We start from the raw sequence: 18,126 nt of genomic DNA, 5'->3' as shown, positions 1-18,126 counted from the left end.
TAAATTTTTTAGGCAAATTATAATAAGGTTTTTAATGTTGTATTTTATAGAATATTGTCTTGTCTGTTTTTATTTGCCTGTACACCGCCCTGAGTCCTTCGGGAAAAGGGCGGTATAAAAATCAAATGAATGAAATGAATGAAATGTTTCTTGCCTCCAGAGGGCCTGGGTGGTGGGGGAGGTCCATTTATTTCTCTTACCTGGCTCCAGACCCTCTCTAGGAGTCTGGGTGTGTGTGGAAAACTGCCTTTCCCATCCCTCCCCAGGCCCTCCGGAGGTCAGAAATGGCCTGTTTACCAACCTCCGGTTGGATAGGAAGTGACTTTTTTGCTGTTGCCAGCCTCTAGAGCCTCTCTAGGAGTCTCTGGAGGCTGGGGACAGCAAAAAAATCACTTCCTGTCCAAACGGAAATTGGTAAATGGGCCGTTTCTGGCCTCCGGAGGGCTTCCAGGGAAATGGGGAAGGCCATTTTCCATCCTCCCAGACTCATAGAGAGGCTCTGGAGACAGGTAAGAGAGAAAAATGGGCCTATTGGGCCATTGCATGTCGGGGGGAGGAAGAGTTGCATGTGCATGCGCAGGGGTGGGGTGCATAGAATTATGGGTGTGGGCCCGCATGTGCGTGACCACCCCCAGCCCCCCCTTCCGGGCATGCGATGGCAAAAAGGTTAGCCATCATTGCACTAGACCAAACTAGACCAAAATGGCTTCGTTTGCCTTTATGAAGCCTGTTGGAAAATATCTTTGTTGTAGGGTGACAAAAAGGACAGCCAAAGGTTTATATACATTTTCATAAGAGAATCCTCTGATGGGTTTTGGAGTAGCATTCCCCCCCCCACACTTTCCCAGCATTGCAGCCTCTTTCAGCATCCTATAATAGAACAGCTTCTCTCATTTTACAGTGTGATTACAAACTCCATCATAGTGAATTATAGGGTGGACTAAATTGGCCTCCACTTTCCACAAAGCCAGAATATTATCATTCACAAAAAAGAAAGTGTACCCATGTAGAAATAATGTATATCACATCCAGCTTATCAGAGCCATAACTATGGAAATCCATTCTCTGGTGTTTCATCATTAGCAGATTGGCTGCTCGTGACATCTGCTCCCAATATGGAAACAAACTCTAAATGCGGTGAATAGCTTCCTTTTCTTTTCCAACTTTTGAAAGCATTCTCAACATTATGGACTGTTTCTTTGAAAGAATGATGAATATTTCTTGGAAGACATTTCTCAGGCTGCCGGAGTTCCTGAAAATGTTTTTTGGCAGGTTGTCTAAGCACCATATATAACTCTTGTGAAATTTATGCTAATCATTCTTATTTGTACCAAGAAATCCTGGCTATAATCCAAGACAGTTATAGTTAATCCTCAGTAACCATTAGTGTCAGTGGTTTCCATCCACTGCCTATTTGAATTGTTACTCAGAAGAATAGCGGAAGTGTTGTAACTGCTACCTTCTTCCATTTTTTTCCCTTCTGCTTTGACAGATGAAAGTAGCAAGGACGATACCTGGCACTCGACAGATTCCTACAATGCTTTCCTTTTCCTTTTCAATATAAAATAACTTCTATTTTCTTGCAATTTTAACATGATTTTACACATTTATTCATATGTTTATGGTTTCATTTTAATGTTGTCAGCTGCCGAGAGTTGCCTTGTGGCAAACTGGATGGCAAATTTAATGAATGAATCAATGAATGAATCAATAAATGAATCAATGAATGAATGAATCATTCATTCAAGACTTTAACAGACTAAGCAGTCTGTCATTAACACAGCTGCTTGCAATTACTGCAAGTTCAAGTCCCACCAGGCCCAAGGTTGACTCAGCCTTCCATCCTTTATAAGGTAGGTAAAATGAGGACCCAGATTGTTGGGGGCAATAAAAGTTGACTTTGTATATAATATACAAATGGATGAAGACTATTGCTTAATACAGTGTAAGCCGCCCTGAGTCCTTGGAGAAGGGCAGGATATAAATTCAAAAAAAAAATATCAATCAATCAATCAATCAATTTTTTACTAATTTCAAACTGTTGATCAAGATTCTGAAAATGTTCATAGTTGGTCACGAGCTTCTTGTGTTGAAATGATGGAAATGTAGGGAAAGAAGGCCAGCTCTTAAGGGGCCTGGAAACTCTGATAATAAATTACTAGCAAAGCTAAAACAAACAAACAAACAAAAACAAATGGGAGTGTGTACAAGTATTCTTGTAATTGCTATATTTTATCTATTCCTGTTTATGTAACTGCGAAAAGGTATATATACTTGCTTGAAATTGCATTCAGGGTTCTTCCAGCTTTATGGGAGAGCCCACCTTTATCCCGTGCTGAATAAATGTGTTATCTAGAAAGAGAATATTGACTCTGCCTCTTTGTTCACAATGAGCCACACCTAATTATCCGCTTGACAAAACCTTACTCTTTTCTTCAGCCTTCTCACAGTATCTTACAAACTTCAGCCATTGCCAATTCTGAAAGCGATGGCATGCAAAGGAAAAGATCGGGGAGACAAGGAGAAAGAAAGATTACAATGAAGAAAAGTGGCCCAAAAATGAGAGATGGAAATGGATACAAATTATGGGTCTTACATAGTTTTCATTTTCTTGGTACCACTTCTGCTGTGGATGACAGTCCCTGGCCAATCTGACCAAAATAGCTAATGATTGGTGAGAACTTGGATCTGAGATTTCTAGCTAATACTGTGCTAGAATAGAAGTCAAGAGGAAAGATTTAAAAAAAAACACTTTTTTTTTGCTTAAAAAAACCTACATTGATGTAAATAGGCATTGAGCTTGAATTTCAGCTCTCTAAACAGCATTTTTCAGTCTCCTTTTGTAACTTGAATTGGGAAAATCCTTGAGGGTGGCTGTGAGTAGTAATACAGTAGTGGCCAAAATTGTGGAAACCTTTTGAAAAAAGTGTATTTTTGAGTTTGATGGCTAATAACACCACTTTTCTTGGGAGGGGGGGAGTTTCAAGATAATTGTATTCCACTGCTGGAATGGCCTGGGAATATCTCAGACCTTAATCCAATGAAAAATCTATGGAGCTGACTAAAGAAACTTGTTAGTCAGAAGCAACCCAGCAATAAAACCCAGTTAATAGAAGCCTTCATTCAATCTTGATTTCACATTAGAACAGCTGCAGAACTGAAAGGCTTGGTTCACTCCATGGGAAGACATTGTAAGGCCGTAATTCATGCTAAAGGTTACCCAACTAAATATTAACTGACGTAGTGATAATTTTTGTATATCTCATTTTTTCTCTGTTTCCCTTTTCTTCTTTATACCGTAACGGCTATTCTAATAGCAAATCCTTCATAAAAGTTATTGCATTACATTCTTGATTAAATTATCCTTCCAATTGATATATAATTTTATGGTCTACTCTAAATAAAGTGGTGTTATTAGCCAGTTTTAGAAAATACACTTTTCCCAAAAGGTTTCCACAATTTTGGCCACTACTGTAAATAATACTCTGCCAATAATCAAAATAACTAAAGAAAGAAGCCACATCATTCCAACAAGCTGGAGTCTGCAATGTGAAATTCAAAGACTTTTACAGATTTTTTTCTTTCTCCCACCCCTCCCTTCCTCTCCTCTCCTCTCCTCTCCTCTCCTCTCCTCTCCTCGCCTCTCCTCTCCTCGCCTCGCCTCGCCTCGCCTCGCCTCACCTCGCCTCCTCACTAGGAAAATAATTAAGGGATGGAAGGGACAAACTTGAGCATTTCTCAGGAAGTAGAAATACCATTTTGCTTTCAAACAATTGTGTGAATATTGCTAGATAGCCATGATGGCGAACCTATGGCACGCGTGCCAGAGGTGGCACGTAGAGCCCTCTTTGTGGGCACATGCACCAGCCAGCTAGTCTTTGCTAGCAGCAGAGTGCCAGAAATCAGCAAAAAAACAGGCTGTTTTTTGGTCATTTTCGGGCCTGAAAAACAGCCTGAAAATGCCCCAAAAAACAGCCCAAAATATGGCCTGAAAATAGCCTGAAAAATGGCCAAAACCAGGCAAAAAACAGGTATGCCAGCTTGTCTTCAGGTTTTCTGGTGCTCCAGCATGCGCGAAGAACAGCTGGCCACCATACACATGTGCACCGGCCAGCTGGTTTCAGTTTTCTGGTGCGCGTGCACGTGCACACAAATGTATGTGCATTCCGGTTTGGGCAATCGGTGCCGAAGAGGTTTGCCATCACTGCTATATAGGCATGAGAGAATTTCTGCTAAGGATAAAGGAGAGAGGGCAGAGGGGAGAGGAGAGAGGGGAGAGGGGAGGAGAGAACAAAAAAATTGCAGAGCAGGGCAGCCAAAATCCTGGCCTGTGGGCTGGATGCGTCATGCACTGGCCATGCCCAAGCCCGGTTAGGGAAAGGGAAAAAAGTCCCTTTCCTGTGATACGTCATGTGATGCCGCTGTGACGACTTGAGTCTGACACCCCTGTCTTTGAACTTCACATTGCAGACTGCAGGTTGTAAGGATTCCTGTCTTTGAATTTCACATTGCAGACTGCAGGTTGTAAGGATTTTGTGGCTTCTTCAGTGGTGGGATTCAAGTAATTTAACAACCGGTTCTCTGCCCTAATAATTTCTTCCAACAACCAGTTTGCCAAACTGCTCAGTAACTTAACAACCGGTTCTCCTGAAGTGGTGTGAACTGGCTGAATCCCACCACTGGGCTTCTTTATATAAAAAGAACCAAAAATAAAAATAAAAATGGCCTAGCCTAAAATGATAGTCCCTCTTTGTGAATCTTTGAGGTTTCCTGAGAATTTTGTCAATACCGAGCTTTTAAAATGTTAAATGTTTCTTGGATCGCTCTCAAATATCCTAGAACTGTGATGGTGAACCTATGGCACGAGTACTGGAAGTTGCACCCAGAGCCACTTCCTCCAGGCACACCACCCATTGCCCGTTGCTTTTTTGGGTTCCGGCACACATATGCATGCCGGCCAGCTGGTCTTCGTGTGCACATGCATGGCAAAAACCGGAAGACCAGGTGACTGTCACGCATGCGAATGCAGGAAACTGGGAGCTCAGCTCTTCTGATTTCTGGCACTCCCACACACGTGCTGGTTTCCGGCACTCCCACGTGTGTGCGCCAGGGAGCTGCTCTTCCAGTTTTCGGCAGTCCCCCACCCACACCTGCGCACTCCCGTTTTGGCACTCGGTGCTGAAAAGGTTCACCAACGCTGTTCTCAAATCTCCAGACTTCAAAAGAATACAGAGGTTTTGTCACCGCTTATGAATTCTCTGGAGCATTTGGTGCTTCTGCATGGAAGATTAGCAAATGTAATTTGGAGGATATTGTGCAACGGTATCTAGCTCTGAAAAGGTTACTGATCCTTGAAATGTGGAATAGCAAAATAATAATAAAAAAATGGTATTTGCTTTGAACCTTTTCCACTCCATAGCAGAATTTCTGTTGATTTCACCTGCTAAACGCTGTTAGATGAAACCGGTTTCCCAGGCACCTTAACTTTTACCACAGATAAAACCTTGATTAGTTCCCATCTTTCTTCAGATTCATTCTGTGCTTTAAAATTGCACAGACACATAATTTAAAGTAACACCCTGTGATATAGGTTATCGGGTCCCTTTTTGACTGATGCCAATGAGATTTGTGACATGCTTTGATTCTCCTACAGTGGAGACAATAGCATTTTAGGAAAGGAGGGAGGGAATCTTATTACTGCTGTGGTCTCTGTTGCAGTTTCAATCAAAAAAGGCAATTGGAAGGTCATATATTTGAGAGTTTCTCTGCAAAGAAACCTGTTAGGCATTACATGAAGAAAGGTAATCACAGGGAAGAAGTACTTGGCTTAAATTTCTGGGCAACTTAGAAAGGTAATTTGACCCACATATTGGAGTCCTTGTATTTTGGTTTGGAACATTGACATAAATCCCACATTTCATCTATGAAGGCAAACCGTATCTAAGTCTGTGTGACTTTGGGGGAGTGTGTGCATAAAAATGAGAGTGCAAATCAGAGTTTCACGAGGCAGCTGAAGCCCAAATTATCTGTGCATCATTAGAGAACATTATCACGAACACTCAGATTTTCCATCGAGTATAACTGTTTGATCCACTCATTAAAATATTTTACTGTTTCTTATTTACTATTAAATCCATCCTGCGCCTTTCAGCTTATTGAAGTGCCCAACATGGCTTGCAATATTAAACCATTTATAGCCTGCCGTCTGCCCTAAGGATCAAGGGGCCAATTACAAGCCATAAAATCCACAGGATAACATCCTGAAATGAAATAAAAAGAAACCATATTTCAGGAGCCACAGTAATAGAGAAGTAAAGTTTTGTTTTTTTTTAGAAAGGAAAAGAGCAGGCGATCAGGTTTGTAGCTGTTACGTCCAAATGCAAGAGAGGACAATCAGAACATCTAGAGCAGTGGTTCTCAACCTTTATAGTGCTGAGACCCCTTTAATACAATTCCCCATGATGTGGTGATCCCAACTGTAAAATTATTTTCGTTTTGAATTTATCGCACCTGAAGCCATATTGGCTAGCGATCTGAACTGCTTGTGATTGCCTTGAGGACGGAGGCATTAAAGTGGAGACTCCTCCCCTATTAAGTTTATCACGCCTGAAGCCAGATTGGGAGCGATTGCAGCTGGCTTGAGAGGGAGACATCAGAGCAAAGATTTCTCTCTTTTTTAATTCATCGCGCCTGAAGCCGAATTCGGCTAGCGATTTGAAGAGCCTGCAGCTGGCTTGTGGAGTCAATCATTGGAGCGCGATTCTTCAACTCGCAAGTATACTTCCCATATTTCCGATGGTCTTAGGCGACCCTTGGCAAATCGTCATTCAACCCCCAACGGGGTCCCGACCCACAGGTTGAGAACCGCTGATCTAGAGGATGAGATTCCAAGGAAATGAAAATAAGTTTGACTGTTACATACTAGGAGCGATCTTCTTCAATAACCCTGTCTTAAATATGCAAGGACACAATGGAATTCCTGTTGCTTTATGATCGCTATACATTATTCCAGCCTACGGTCTTACTACTACATTCTGCCTTAATTTCAAGGGGTTCTTTTTTTTTTGGTCATCCATATAAACAGCATTGCAATAGTCTATCTGGGAGGTTACAAGAACACTACTGTATCCCAGCCACCCCATCAAGAGAAGCTCCCATATCAGTGGTTCCCAACTTTTGTGGCTTAGGGGCCTGGTGGTGGTAGGAGAAGGGAACTGGGCCATGTGAGCGGCAGGTGCAGAGGTGGGTTTCAGCAGGTTCTGACCAGTTCTGGAGAACCGGTAGCAGAAATTCTGAAAAGTTTGGAGAACCGGTAGTAAAAATTCTGACTGGCCCTGCCCCCATCTCTTCTCTGCCTCTGCCCAAGTCCCAGCTGATCAGGAGGAAATGGGGATTTTACAGTATCCTTCTCCTGCCACACACAAGCCACGCCCACCAAGCCACACCCACAGAACTGGTAGTAAAAAAAAATTGAAACCCACCATTGGGCAGGCGCTGGTGTGCATGTGCAGCCCAGTTGTAAATAGGTTTGGTAGTGGGCCATGACCCAGGGCTTGGGGAACCTGTCCTAGTTGATGTTAGTTGGACATTGATCAATAGAGGCATTCAGGTATCCTATTTGTTCTTTTAAGGATGCGACATTCCATCCCTAGTTTGTTTGTTTTTTAAAAAAACAAAAAACCCTGATACTTTCTCTTAGCTTTCTATCAATGCTTCGGAGATAGTTTTACATTCATTTTGTATTTTTCAACTGTTCTTATTCATTCATTTATTTATTTATTTTTCAAAGTACAAAGGCCATTCTCTGTTGTTTTTCCTGAGATAGGAGGTGGCCAAGGGAGCTTTTGGATCTCCCATGGCACAGTTATTTCTCCAGTGGCCTGAAATCTTGCAGGCTTATATTCAATCTCAAGGAAAGACATCAGGAAGATAGAACTCCTTCTATCAGGCTTTCTCAGCTCAGATAGGAAGCTTACAGAGTAAAGGGAAAGTTGGATAAAGCCAGTTAACGAATCTCTCCAGGATCTGTTGACAATTAATTAATTATCACTAACTAATCGTCATTGACATTGACAACAGTAAGGAATAAAATTCCAAATTATTATAACCCACCCTCCCCCCAAATACTGAAACACACTGAGGAAAAGCAATTTCTCAGAGAAAGAAAATTTCTAGGAATTTTCCCAGATTAAATAATTGCACATGGTTTATGGAGAACTGTATGAAAAATAAGTATTATTTATTTTTAATTTGTGTGTGGAGAGGAGGGGAGATGGCATTAACAATCACTTAGTGTGGCTCCATGTTTTAGAGAGCTCAGTCTGCTGAGAGAAAAGCGTGAGTGAGGATCACTTGGAAAAGCTCTATAATTCATAATTCATAATTTAATAATAATTAATAATCATAATCCATAATCCATAATTGTATGATTATTATAGATAACACTAACACTAGGCTCAGTTGTCCAGGTGCTGTTTTTTTTATGAAGAAGTATCAAAAAGAAAGAAAGGAAGGAAGGAAGGAAGGAAGGAAGGAAGGAAGGAAGGAAGGAAGGAAGGAAGGAAGGAAGGAAGGAAGGAAGGAAGGAAGAAGAAATCAAAGGAAGGATAGCAATAGCAATAGCAATTAGACTTATAGCCTTCTCTAAGCAGTTTACAGAGTCTGCAGATTGCAGCCAACAGAAGGATAAAAGGCTGAGTCAACCTTGAGCTGATCAGGATTGAACTTGTGGCTGTGGGCAGAGTTAGCCTAAAGCAGGGGTCACCAACCTTTCTGACCTCAGGGACTACTAAATTCATAATTTTAAATCCAGCGGACCAGTAATATGATCTGCCTAATGACTGGCTGGGTGGGCATGGCTAAGTGATCATGTGACTGGCTGAGCGTGGCCAACTGGATGTCACTCACGTTGGAGGGCATCTTGCCGGCCTCTACTCGCCCCTCCCAGCCACTCATCGCCTGGCCACCCGGGCTCCTTAGGGCCCCAACAGGAAGCAGTTGCTGGAGCTAAGCAGCCACCATGAGAAAAAGTTGGCAAAACAGCTGGCTCAGTTCAAACTAAGGGCTTCTGGTGGCTCAGCAGACTAAGTCTGTCTGTTATTAACACAGCTGCTTGCAATTACTGCAAGTTCAAGTCCCACCAGGCCCAAGGTTGACTCAGTCTTCCATCCTTTATAAGGTAGGTAAAATGAGGACCCAGATTGTTGGGGGCAATAAAAGTTGACTTTGTATATAATATACAAATGGATGAAGACTATTGCTTAACACAGTGTAAGCCGCCCTGAGTCTTCAGAGAAGGGCGGGATATAAATTCAAAAACAAAACAAAACCCAAAAAACAAACAAACCTAGATCTGCCCGAGAAGGAGGGTCAGCAGAAACACCTCACTAAAGACTAGGAGCACAGGCTTTCCAAGCAGAGAGAAGACCTGCGGAAGTGCAAGGCCAGGCAGGTACCGGCACCTGGATGCTCAGCAAGCTGAGATGGTCAGTCAGTTCCAGGCCATGATGCAGTCCCACTGGAACAAGGCCCTCAGGCTCTTCCCCACTAGCAGCAGAAATCCCCAAGTCAGAATTTCTCCCCCAAGTCGGAATTTCCCCCCCCCGACCCACACAAAAAGACCCCGAAGAGGGAGACTCTCTGCAGCAACACAAACATTCATTGCACATATGCGGCCCAGGGACCGTAGTTTGAAGACCCCTGATTTAGTGCACTATAAAAAATGCAAATAATTTTTCTTCAGACTGCCAAAATTTTATTGCGGATCACCAAAATTTTATTGTGGACCACCAGTGGTGACCGCTAGCCTAAAGTACTAAGCATTGTGCCACCATGGCTCTTGAAGGATGGAAAGATCTAAAGAAATGGGGGTCTTTTCAGAAAAAGTAAATATGGCAATGAATTTTGTTCATTAAGCATTGAATGCTAACCATAGAGAAAAATGGGGTTTTTGGGGAAAAAACCTAAGGTCCAAGAAGAGGGTATAGATGTGGAGTGAAACCTTCAAGAGGAACACTTTATCCTGCAACATTTTTGTTAGTTATCTACATGAGAGATTTCAATCTGAATATAATGCAATCATATGGAACTCTCCACCCCATGAAATTATGACTGCTTGTTAAATAACAAAAAAAATCTTCTTCTGAAGCAAGCATGAAAACATTGAAGTGCCAAACTGGAACACTATTTCACCCTTCTGCAAACACCCTTCATGCTGTTATGGTTAACTTTAATAAACAGCTATAAATGATCCTGTTTATAGTCCATTTTTCAGTTTATTTATGTTCTTAAGAATGTGGGAGGGAAGTGACATTTTTAAAATAAATTGTAAAATCACTGTTATTACTTGTATCACACAGTCATTTGCTCACTTACATCGACACTGTATAGTATACCGCATTCTCATTTTAATCTATCGAGCAGAATGTTTTGAGATCAATAATTCAACTTTATTTAGTGGCCTTCAAGGATATCAGAGAAATGAACATTGAGGAAAACCTCCTTCCCGCATTTATTCTGAGTGCTAAATGCTTAGTGGCTGATCTGCAAATTACAGATCAGATTATTAGACACACAAGGAATTTGGTCACCGGTGCAAAAGCTCTTGGGTTTGGCATGTTCTGCCTTTGCGTACGCTTGTGAATTGAACATAGAAAAGGTAAGATAGAAAGTGTATTAATACTTTTGAACTTTGGCGTTGAAGATGACTCCTGAGATTAACATGGACACTGAAGAAAACAAACCAGTGAATCATTAAACAAGTCAACCCAGAGTTCTCACTCAAGGCATAGATGACCAGTCTCAAATTATCCTACTTCGGACACATTATGTGAAGACCCAGCTCTCTGAAGAAGGCTGTAATGCTGGGAAAAGTAGAAGGAAAGAGAGTAAGAGGATGACCAGCAGCAAGTTGGATGGACTCAGTTACAGTAGCGATGGATGCACTGTTGGAAGACGAGAAAGATTAGGTTAGGGATAAATCATCACGAAGAAAAACTATCTATGTGGTTGCTAAAAGTTGAAAATGACTTGATGGCACATAATCAAACAATCAAACCAAGTGTGTGTGTGTGTGTGTGTGTGTGTGTGTGTGTGTGTGTGTGTAACATTGGGCCATTGGGTTAAATCATGCTATGGTTTCATTGGTTTGGCATTGCATCAACCTAGCAATTCTGGACATGGTGAATTTAGAACACGTACAGATCTCCATAAAATCTAATTCGTTTCTGCATCTTTTCTTATTACGGTCGGTCACAGAATCAGTCAGTTGTTTAGACTGGATTTGACATTTGTCCACCTATAGAGACCTTCTGGCATAAGCAGGTGGTGTTGTTCAACAATCTTAAAGGCATGGTCACAGGATGTAAGGTATTCCAAGTAAAGCTGCCTTTTGCAATTGACCGATGGTGATTTTGTCAATGCGGTCGGTATTCAATCTCCTTCTTTGGTTTCTTTCGTGGAAGTCATTCTACTTCTACTTGCAGGGCAGGAAATTCATATATTGTCTGATATCCGCATAATATACTTATTACTTTAAAAAGACTTTAAAAGAAATTACAACTCTCTGCAAGATGCAGGTAACACCAAAAGAAACCGTGATCACAAAGAAGGTATTTATAAAAAAATATATTTCCATAAAGTAGGAAACAGTACAGGTATTTTGCTTTGTTTTTTTTTCCCCTTTTCTTTTTCTGAATACAATACATCGAGATATTTTTTTTTAAAAAAAAAGAAAGCTTCCAAACAGAAATAGGGAAAAAAAGTAAAATGATTTTTATATACCATTTAATTTTATTATACAGATGCTACTTCTAAATGATAAAGATTCCATTACAAATTGAGGATGCTGACAGCTTCCATAGGTGGTTTTCTCTGAACAAGATTTTCATACAGAACTATGAATATTCTAAGGAAAAAAAAAAAGAAATAAAAGCTAAGAACATTAGCAGAAAATATATATATATATACACACACTGGATCCTTTTCTAGCACAGCAGAAAAACTTTATGGTATTTTGTGTGGAATTTTTAAAATTTAGAGTCATTTTTTTTGTTTGTTTGTTTTAATATTCACATGAACTGGTTTACTTCCAGCTGTTTGTGCTTGTACTGAACATAGTTAGTAGGTTTATGATATAAATATAAAAACATCCAAAGTTAATTTCCTCTAGGGACATTTTTTTTTCACTCGCTAGCATTCATTTTTTTTACTCCTCTACAGCTAACAATCCTTGTGTTTTGTTTTTGAAAAAGCATGTTTCAAATAACATTCACTATATATAGAAGAAATCACTCTAAAACTTTTGTCAGTAGATGGAATACAATACTTTAGATGGTTCTTTTTTTCCCCCTTATACACTTCCAAAAACCCAACCTTAATAAATAAAAGCAGTAATGGACATCAATAAAATATTTATTTCAAGGATTAAACAAATAAATGCATTCTTCAGCAATAAAACCAGCTTCAGTTTCATATATTTGAGTCCATCCTCCTTCACTGATTTCTCTCCTTTTTTGTCCCCTTATGAAAGTCAAAAAAAAAAAAAAAAGGACCAATCCTTCTAGAAAACAATCCATATTGTCAGATTTCCTCCCCACAACTGTGGATTTTGAATCCTGTCCCTGGAATGGATTAAGAACATGTGAATATTTTAAGGCTTGACACAATATTTAAGGATGTTATTGTTCGGTCTGTGGTGGTGGTGTTGTTTTTTTTTTTGTTGTTTTTTTGCAGCCAACAATTATCCTATGTACAACTTTGAGTCACTGCACAGTTGAGGCCAAAAGGGTTTTGTTTTTAATATCAATCCTGTCTTTAAGAAAAGAAAAAAATCGGCATTGGAAAGACGACAGATATTGCTTTAAATTTTTATGTTTTTTCTTTTTTTTCCCTTGTGAATTCTTGGTGGGGAGATTATAAACTCTTTGTTCTTAATGGACTCTCAGAAGATAATCTTCTTTGCCAAATAAAAAAAGTCCTACAGAAGTCCATTAGGAAGCGAAAGACCTTCTCCATTTCATTACTGGTTCCCGTTGCCAAAGACGATCAAAGCTCTAGACCCCATCTTCCGAGTGGTCATGTGAATATAGAATATCCAAAGACTTCTAGACACTCTACATACTTAACGCCACACTCCACGAGACTCGGACCTCCTAACATAGATATATTTTTTTTAAATTTATGTACTTTTCTTTTTTTGGTTCAACATTACAATGTAGTTGATTTTAAAAGATGACCGGTGCTAAAGTTGCCCCCTAAACAAAAAGCCACATTAGTCATAATGAACTGTGGTGGCCCTAGAATATTACATGAGAAGTTTTAAGTCAAGACTGGGGGGGAAAAAAACTGAATCTTTGTAATCCACTGTCAAGTTTCTTTGTCACTTTCCCCCACTGAATATAATTCCCCAAGTCTTTTAAAACGGGGTCCCCATTCACTGAGGTAGTCAAAATTTTGATCTGAGTCTGAAGTTGATGACTCTAAAGAACTCAAGGAACCAGCCACCGATCCTCTTCCCTCATAACCATATATCTGGATTGAGTCATACGGAGGAGCTGTGGGGTCATTATCAGCCTCATGGAGTCTAACGTTGATAAATTCATCAACGTCAACCCCATTAGGGACAGGTGCCAGGCCCTGCCTGGGCATAAATTGAAGATCAGGTTTAATATCCTTACGGGGTAAAAATCCATTTATTCCGTCTGGGTTCTGCAACGTCGCGATGTCGAATGCTTCGGTGTCTTCTTCGCCGCCTCCTTCGTCATCGTACCGGATGATGTTTTCTCTCACGTCTTCGTCGTCTTTGATAATCAGAGGCTCGTTCTTATGTCTCCTTAATGTTACAAAAAGCACCACAATGACTGCAAAGGAAATATCACAAAATGGTGAGCCCGGATGACAGTTCCTAATATGATGTCTGGTGTGTCATAATGAATGGAAGTGAGAAGAAATGAAAACAATCCCGAGCACAGAACTATCGAACCTCCATTTGAATCCATCTAGCGAAAATGAGTTTTTTCCCCTCTAAATAATTGGTCAAATACTTCTTACTCCTCCCTCCTAACATTTGCCTTCCTCTGGATCAGGGGTCTTCAACCTGGATCTCTTTAGGACTTGTGGAATTCAACTCCCAGAGTTCCTCAGCCAGCATTGCTGGCTGAGGGGCTCTGGGAGTTGAAGTCCACAAATCTTAAAGGGACCCAGGTTGGAGACCCTTGCTCTGGATCATCCTACATTCTACATTCTGGAAAGGCTGACAATTCTTCAGGGTTGCTCTTTAACTTCTCTTCATAGGATTCAGGTTTTTACTTATATACTTAGGTTATAAGAGGCTCTTAGGTTAAGAGCCATGGTGGCGCAGTGGTTAGAGTGCAGTACTGCAGGTTACTTCTGCTGACTGCCGGCTGCCTGCAATTTGGCAATTCAAATCTCACCAGGCTGAAGGTTGACTCAGCTTTCCATCCTTCCAAGGTCGGTAAAATTAGGACCCATGTTGGGGGAAATATACTGACTCTGTAAACAGTTTAGATGGGGCTGTAAAGCACTATAAATTGGTATATAAGTCTAAGTGCTTTTGCTATTAATGAGAATACTTTCAATAATATTGGGCATAATTGTAAAAATTAGGGAGACAAAAAACTCCTACAATTTTGGAAGTTGTATTCCATCTGCAAGGTTTCAAGAAGGGAATACTGTATTCGGTGCGCTGAAAAGATTGTAAACCTTAGAGAGGGCTGTAAAGCACTGTAAAGTGGTATATAAATCTAAGTGCTATTGCTAAGTGCTATTATACTTCATGGTCTGGAATTTGCCTTCCACCAATCACCCTACATACTAGAAAGGCTGACAATTTTTCAGGCTTTCTCTTTAACTTCCCTTCATAGGACTTAGGTTTATACTTATACTTCTCTAAAACTTACCATAGCTCTTCAACCACAATTGCTGAAAACCTGAAGCTATTTTCTCTATTACATAGATAAATTGTGATGCAATCCTTACAAGAAATATTAATATAGGCATAAGGACACCCAAGGAAATAAATCCCACACTCTCTCTACAACGTCAAGAAATTGTAGTCCAGCTCACTCCAACCTTGGCAATTTGAAGACTTGTGGACTTCAACTCCCAGAATTCTAAATTAAATGTAATATGGGAACAAAGCTACATCCACTTTTTGTCGTGATTCTATCCCACTGTGTCAAGTGTGGCCTTTGGCCCTCAAGAAGTTCTGATTTAATTATTATTAGTTACAATTATTGATTCTTTCAATTATTAGTTATAATTATTTCTGTGCCACTTGGAGCTTCTGAGAGTTGATGAAGGACACACACAAACACTTTTTAATCTGTATTCTCTTAGCATAGATTTATTTCAATCAGGATTTCATTCCAAGTTCAATTATCTGGAGCCAAATGAGGATATTTCCTTCTCCCCCAGAAAAAGTGAGAATTTTAGGATACAAAATGATTTCCTTTAAAATACAGATGCACACTTGAGGGTGTTTATATGTACTATGAAACTACTATTTTACTTCCTTTAAAAATGGTTGGAGAAAGATTTAGGCTTGGCTGAAATTTATCATAAACTGTATTCCCCTTCAGAAAGATAGTACTATTTCATCACCCTCTTGTTTTAAGCTGATTAGTATCAGAAAAGGGATGATACTGTTTTTTTCCAAAAATAAGACCATGTCTTACACTTTGAACCCCGAAATAAGCACTTGGCCTTATTTTCAGGGAAGTCTTATTATTTTGGAGTGCATGGAGCAAGATGGGGCTTCTCTTGCCATCTTACCTGTTTTCCCCCTCTGTCTCCCTAACCCTAACCAGAGGAAATGATGGGGACCGGCTGCGCATGCATTTAAATATTTTTTTGGGGGGGTATTTTGGGGGGGTTATTTTAGTGCATGCGCTAAAAAGCCAATTGGGCTTATTATCAGACGATGTCTTATTTTTGGGAAAAAATGGTACTTTTGTAGGGTGGGTGGGTTATTGTTATTGTTACACATTTTTATATCAATCTGAAAAACCCCAGTTGTCAAATCTGAAACAAAGAAGCAAAAAAGCACAACAATAAAAACTCTCTGAAGAGTGTCTTTCTGTGGTCTTTTCTTCAGCTTGACCATTAAATATGAAAAGTCAGGGAGAGAAGAAAGAGTATATATATGTATCTTTGGTTATCTTAAAATTAAATAAATACATAATACAACACTCTACGTGTGAGAATTCTGCCAAAATTCTCTTGTCCTTTGGAAAACAAAACAATTTTCTTTCTTAAAATGAATGAGAACATCTAAATTAAAATACAGGGTATATATTTTTTTTAGTTTGATATAATTGTATATATCATTTATACAAGGGCAGTTTGAAAAGAACATTGAAAACCAGTGAAGACCACTGCAGATGTTGGTGAAATAAATTTCGGGTGTTTCTGCTTTATTTTTACTCATCAGTAAGAATGCTTTTTCAATAGATTTCATTCATATTTTTAGCCAAATTTATTTCTGGGCTTCTGTTGGTCCCTTCAAGTCCTGTTTTGAAAAAGTCTACTTGAAATCTGAGAGCCAGGGAACTTATAAACTACAAGATGTGTGTTTTTAGGGGAAAAAAAATCATACACAGAGACAAAAGAATGAAAAAGACCCATGTTCACCTATCTGCTAAATCAGCTTTCCCCAACTTGGATTCTCTCCAGATGTATGAACTTTAGTTCCCAATGTTCTTAGCAATGGCTTCCTGCTGACTGGAGAATTCTAGCATTTTAACTCTATGGCATCATTATTTTAGTTCTATTTTTAAGCTTTGCACCTACAGACTTGGCTTTTTTAAAAAACAAACAAACAAACAAACTTCATTTATACTGAAGATGTTTTGAAAGTAGACAGAGATGAGTATTTAAGCCCAAGTGTTTGCCTGATAAATATATTTTAATGGCATGTTGACTCATTTTCAAGAATGTTTCCCTTGCTTTTTATGTCACTAATTTATGCATTTTGCATCTCTCAGGTTGGCTTAAATTTGTATTAATTCTGTTAGGCATCTGGGGTTGCCATTGACAGAAAAGTGGACATAATTGGAAGAAATTAAATGAATGAATGACTGGAATTGGCATATAAAAAACAGCAGGGGTTAGGTTGAATCAATCTATACTCAGATTTTTTTTCCCCCCCAGAAGTTCTTCCTGAGAAGTGCATTTGTTTATTCATGAGATTTATATCTCTCTGATCCAGATAATCAAGGCAGCATAGATTTCCTTCTGTTGGCATTTTTCTTCTTCTTCTATCGTAATTAGCCTTTGGTATGGTAGGGATCTGAATACGATTTAGAAGAAATGCTTTGAATCTCACACAAGTCTAACCACAGCACCCCTCTGCTTTCATTAAGAGAGATACAGATTTCCTTCAGGCTTGAGAGCTTGAAAAAAAAGATGTGGCTGCTTTAAGAGCTTCATTTCAAGGATTCAATGAATGAGTTGAAATGCATTTTTAAAGCTCACACAAAAACCCAGAGGAAAAAAAAAGATGATTTAGGGCAGGAGTCTCCAACCTTGGTCCCTTTAAGACTTGTGGACTTCAACTCCCAGAGTCCCTCAGCCAGCAAAGCTGGCTGAGGAACTCTGGGAATTGAAGTCCACAAGTCTTAAAGGGACCAAGATTGGAGACCCCTGGTTTACAGAACATAAGAGAGACGTCTATCTTCTGAACCAGTGGTAGCATTCAGCCGGTTCAGACTGGTTCAGGCAAACCAGTAGTGCTGACCTGCAGACCATCCAGGCGGTATGCTATCCTATTTAACCACGTTTTCTAAGCCGTGTGCAAGCCACACACGTGAGCAAAGTGGAAGGCCGCTCACATTTTGGGTGCGTGGTGATAAACTGAACCGGTTTATGAACCGGTGGCAAAATTATGTGAAACCCACCTCTGTTCTGAATCATTTTTGAAGAGAGACCAGACCCAAGTCACCATATGATAATAATAATAACAGAGTTGGAAGGGACCTTGGAGGTCTTCTAGTCCAACCCCCTGCTTAGGCAGGAAACCCTACACCATTTCAGACAAATGGCTATCCAACATTTTCTTAAAAATTTCCAGTGTTGGAGCATTTACAATTTCTGCAGGCAAGTTGTTCC

At 39.9% G+C, this 18,126-nt stretch overlaps 1 protein-coding gene across 1 annotated transcript in view; it reads right to left on the bottom strand.

The window, feature by feature from the left end:
- Positions 1-13,355: 13,355 nt before the first annotated feature.
- The window catches only part of CDH8 (cadherin 8), a 307,900-nt gene continuing 303,129 nt past the window's right edge, over positions 13,356-18,126 (bottom strand). The window contains exon 12 of the mRNA XM_058155277.1: positions 13,356-13,859. Within this exon, the coding sequence (XP_058011260.1) occupies positions 13,366-13,859 (494 nt within the window). The 3' untranslated portion in view covers positions 13,356-13,365. The remainder of the gene's footprint in view (positions 13,860-18,126) is intronic.

The sequence above is a fragment of the Ahaetulla prasina genome, chromosome 12 (assembly GCF_028640845.1).
Source record: "Ahaetulla prasina isolate Xishuangbanna chromosome 12, ASM2864084v1, whole genome shotgun sequence".
Taxonomy (NCBI): Eukaryota; Metazoa; Chordata; class Lepidosauria; order Squamata; family Colubridae; genus Ahaetulla; species Ahaetulla prasina.
This window is presented reverse-complemented; position numbering and strand designations above follow the sequence as displayed.